Genomic DNA, 5,000 nt, shown 5'->3' on the forward strand with positions numbered 1-5,000 from the left:
TCATTTTTGTTAAAGTGTGTGAAGAGTAGACTCATAAATTTGGTCTCAACTTACAAACGTCAATAAAAGCTTTCTCAGGCATTTTCTGCATTGATTACAGTTAAAGTGACAGAAATTATAGCATTTTTACGAGAAGGAATCAATTGTCAATCGCATACATGTAACTTTCCAAATCATTTGCTTCACCATTTGACCTAACTTCATTATTCTTGTTAAAGGTTTACCAATTTTTTTTACAGGGTTGAGTCTGCTTGCTTCACAAATTGACTTTGAAGGTGTGAAAATGTGAATTCTACATGCATGTAAATCGTTCCAAATTTTGAAGACAATAAGCCATCAAATCAAATGTTATTCGCTTAAAGTTAACGCTTACCTTTTTACTGAGTTGTTGTGAGCATTTCCTTGCCTGGATCAGCATTTAAAGAGTAAAACTAACCAAAAAATCGTCACCACAAAAGCGTGATCGTAGATGAAACGTTTGAATACAACCGCGCAAAACCTGTAAGAGCTGGACTGGTTACCGCTGACTGCTGACCAAAACGAAAAGGACTCACTAGTTTCCAGTCCGGTCTCTCACGTGTTATCCAAGATGGCGGACGATGACAATCTTTTTACGGATTCATTTTAAATTAGCAAGATTCAAAAGATATTGGAGTTCGTTGAAAGGATTAAGTGCTGTAATTTTCAAGAGTAATGCATAATGTTCCTTTTGGAATAAGGCCGATTATGAGACTCAGAGAGCAGCAAACAAGGTAATCCGTTGATTGGATGGTATTTCTCACAAACTATTGAATACATCGGAATAAAAGCTTTCTTTTTCATTTCTCCGTGTACAGAGTGATTTTATATTCAAAGTTTAGCCGTTACAGGACATTGCGTAAGCTAAGCACATGCATTACAAACTTGGCATGCTTTGAATAAGACCAAACCTTGTTATACTTAAAGCCCAACTCCAGAAAGAGGATATGTTTGAAGAGAATTTAACCCCCAAAATATGGATATGAGAGTTTATTTTAAAGCTATTTTGCAATAATTTTGGTAATTGTAGTTAATTTTTACATAGTGTGTGTATGGTGACATCAAGCATGATAAAATATGAACAAAATAGTCTATTTTAAAGCTATTTTGCATTAAGTTTGCTTTGCAGTGTGAGTCATGGAGAATCTCACTTCAAAAATATGGATGAAATAGTCCATTTCAAAGCTGTTTTGTTTTAGCCAACCTATTTTATGGCTATTTGCAAAACAAAATGGAAAGCTGAGTATTTTATTCCTATTTTTACAAACCAACGTTTCCACAAAATAGGATTAAAATAGTCTATTTTATGGGCTATTTTGTGGTTTGGTATTATAAAACAGGGATAAAATAGACCACTGCTTGTAAAATATGGTTTCAATAGAAGTAAAACAGCAATAAAATAGATGGCCTATTTTCCTTATCAAAGAAAATAGCAATAAAATAGACCTCAAGAAAATTAAAACAGGATTAAAATAGGTATGATAGCAATAAAATAGGTATAAAATACAAATAAAATAGAGAGGTTTTTGTAAGGGTTACAAAAAGATGATTTTAACTCATTTACAATATTTTAGGCCACAAATCCAGCTTGGAGGTGAATTAGGCTATTGCAAAGGTTTTTTGGAGTTTGAGTTAAGCCATACAACCAGAGCGTGCTTTCAACACTATCCAATGTTTAGTATAATAATTATTATTATACTTGTCTAATTATTATTATGCATGGCATTACTAATTTCCACCCTGTTACCATGCACACCCCTTACCCTAACTTTGGGCACATCGTTAAGAATTTGGAATCTTCTTTCTCTCCCTCATTCAGCGAATCACTCGGGATGCATTGACTGCTACACTGCCCCGACTGATGAGTAAATTGTCTGGCATTAGATAGTAAGAGTAAAATCTATTGTGTGTCACAATGGGTAACTTACATGTAATTAATCATTGCATAACAATGTTGATAGAGAAGCAAGCCATGCAGCATCGTTCAATAGGCCATTTTACAGTTGTTTGCTCAGCAACCAAGCCTATGAATGGCTGCGAGACTGCCGGTGACCTTGCATTGATACAGACCTTACTGCTTTTATCATGTAAATTGTGTTGTTGTAACGCTAATCAGTCCATATTAACATTACAAAAGCATGAAGGTTTGTATCAAAACAGGGTCACCGGCAGCCTTGCTTCCATTGCTAGGTCTGGTAACTTAGCCACAACTGTAAAATGGTCTATTGGTAGGGTATTGGATTTGCTTACAGCTGCACCAGGTTCAAATCTGACAATGCTTTAATTATTGAATTCTACCAGTGACACGTTATTAAAATATATAGTCAACTAGTTGTCTCATGCCAGTTAAGGGTTTAGCCATAACTTTATATTACAATCATGTAATTTCTTTGGTCTCAGAATATTGATTTGAAGTGGAGTCCATTTGAAACCATTCTTTAGTCAAATGCACTTTTGAGAAGATTGCTTTCTTATCAAATAATTTGTTCTCTGGCAAAAACAAAACAAAACAAAACAAAACAACAAATTACATGAAGAATCTTTCGGAATGTTCTTCACTCAGTGTGGTGTCATCTGTGAACCTCAGGGTTTGCACCATCTCCTCCCTGGAGGACAAGATTGCTGCAGACCAATTTCCCCAACATGGTTTCCAGGAGGAATTGTCTTGGGGGTGATTGGTGATACAGTAGGTGTAGTAATTTAAACCATTCATTAAATATTTAATCATAATTTTAAGTGAAGTATGATTGTCCGGGTGGTATATGACTCCTGGGTTAAACCATTTATGAATATTAATCAGTTGAACATAACCTTTTTCCTAACGTTATAGATGACTCTGTCCTTTCCTTTTTTGTTATTAGTTTATTAATTTTTTCTGCTTTATATCAGTTTCTGAAAAAGGACTTTAACTGTACTGTTTAGAGTGTGAAGGCATAGGGTCGTGTATATGTCACCTTGAAATGTCAGGGAAAAACTGCTATAAATGGCAAAGTAATTTTGACCTGCACAGATATGAACCCTCAAGATGTGGATAAATTTGAAATTAGCCAAAAAATAGGGAACCTATCACCTGTATAAATACCATACTGACCTTCTTTGCATTTTTTCATGTGTCAGGTGTGATTGCCACATCTAATCCAACGGTTGCTTTCAAAGACATTGATGCTGCCATTTTGGTTGGTGCCATGCCGCGCAAGGAAGGAATGGAGAGGAGAGATTTGCTGAAAGCCAATGCGAAGATATTTGCTGTTCAAGGCAAAGCATTGGATGCAGTGGCAAAGAAATCTGTTAAGGTAAATGTATGAATAGAAATGAGGCTTGTGATGTCTGTTGTTGATACATGTACATGTACCTTAAGATCTTTAGCATGTATGCAAAAAAAAAAAAAAATTATATATAATATGGATGTATACACAGACTTGAGCTGAAGTGACCGCAGTTGTTTACAAACCTAAATAACCGATCGATGTAATCGATCTTTGCAAACCACACTACGAAATTTCGCGTACAACGAGCGAAATTACGCTTTTGGTTGAGAATTTTCGCAATGGTCTCGAAAATGCTGCGAATTTTCTCTTTTAATTTTGTTTTAGTGAAATGACGCTGGAAACATCGCGAAATGGCGCTCGAATTTTCGAGCGAAATTTCGTCGAAAGTTCGCAGGGACAAAGAACGAAATTCGCGCATTTCGCTCTCATTACTTTTGCACAATACTGTATGTCAAAAACATTTATTTGCTACTCTGAGTTTCATGAAACTCAGAGTAGCAAATACAGCTGTAAATATTTTTGACGTACATGTAGTTCAAGTTTGCATATCTATTCAAAGCTCTGGTAAAATGTACCATTGAGCACTTTTTAGCTGATGATAAATTTACATGTAAGCATTTATCACATCATTTTATATATAATATATGTAATGTCGGTTAAAATTATTTTAAATGAGGTTCTTTATGCCATGGTCTTCTACAAAATCTCATGTGCTTCGCCTTTTTCATGGTATGGCTTCAACAGCAAATATATTTTGTTATGGGTGACAGTAAAAATAATCTATGTATTCAGTTAGAACACCAAGGGATAGCAATTAGAGTAGGAGCTGGTGATGAATGGGAGATGAGAATTAAGCATCTTACTGAAGGATAAAAAATATGTGAGAGAGAAAAGGAATGCTGCATGAAATGGGAAAAGGGTTTGTCAGCTCAAAAATTCTTGCATAAATTATAAAAAAAACATTGATGACATGAGTATTATAATTAACAATATTATTCCATGAGCGCACGTTGGATATGAGATGGTAAATAGCCAACGAGGCGTGTAGCTCCGAGTTGGCTATAACCAGTCTCATGTCCAACAAGCGCGAATGGAATAATTGTTTTATTAAATTCCTTCAACTCCAAAGATTTGGTAGTACAAAATAAGAGCGGAAAAAGCGAGCAAATCCGAGCGAAATCGAAAAAAACTTGATGAGAACTGATGCGATGTTGTGTAATACCTTGTTGTCCCCGCCTAATAATTTTTTTTTTTTTTCTTTTTTTTTTTTTCTCCTTGGATTAATTTTTATATTTTTAACTATAAATTTAAATTGTATTACAGTTAGGCGAAGCAAAATAAAAAAATAAATAGACAGACGCAGGCTCATCACAAAAACATTTCTTGCCTTTTCGCGTACTTCTAAACGTCGGAATTGATCCAAACTTTCCACAAAAGAAGTTTTTTTTCTCCTTTTTGGCTTTATTCAAAGAGAAATTTGGCATTCCGACGAAAACATTTTTAGTTTAGCAACGCTTAACGCAATCATTTACCATATAAGGTCAAACCAAGGTATATGAGCTGATAACCGAGATTGAGTGAACCAATCAGAGCACGCGAAATGCATTATCCGAGGTTGAGAATTTAATAATTACTAATAATTACTCGCTTGAAGAGGAGTATAAATTTGAGGAGTCAGTTTTGTGTCTTCATGCATTTATGGAAGTAGGCAGT

The 5,000-nt window shown here is 34.9% G+C and overlaps 1 protein-coding gene across 1 annotated transcript in view; it reads left to right on the forward strand.

The window, feature by feature from the left end:
• The window catches only part of LOC138026729 (malate dehydrogenase, cytoplasmic-like), a 28,331-nt gene that overhangs the window by 6,994 nt on the left and 16,337 nt on the right, over positions 1-5,000 (forward strand). Inside the window, exon 4 of the mRNA XM_068874180.1 lies at positions 3,136-3,311. Coding sequence (XP_068730281.1) covers positions 3,136-3,311 — 176 coding nt within the window. The remainder of the gene's footprint in view (positions 1-3,135; positions 3,312-5,000) is intronic.

This window comes from Montipora capricornis, chromosome 12 (assembly GCF_036669925.1).
Source record: "Montipora capricornis isolate CH-2021 chromosome 12, ASM3666992v2, whole genome shotgun sequence".
Lineage (NCBI taxonomy): Eukaryota > Metazoa > Cnidaria > Anthozoa > Scleractinia > Acroporidae > Montipora > Montipora capricornis.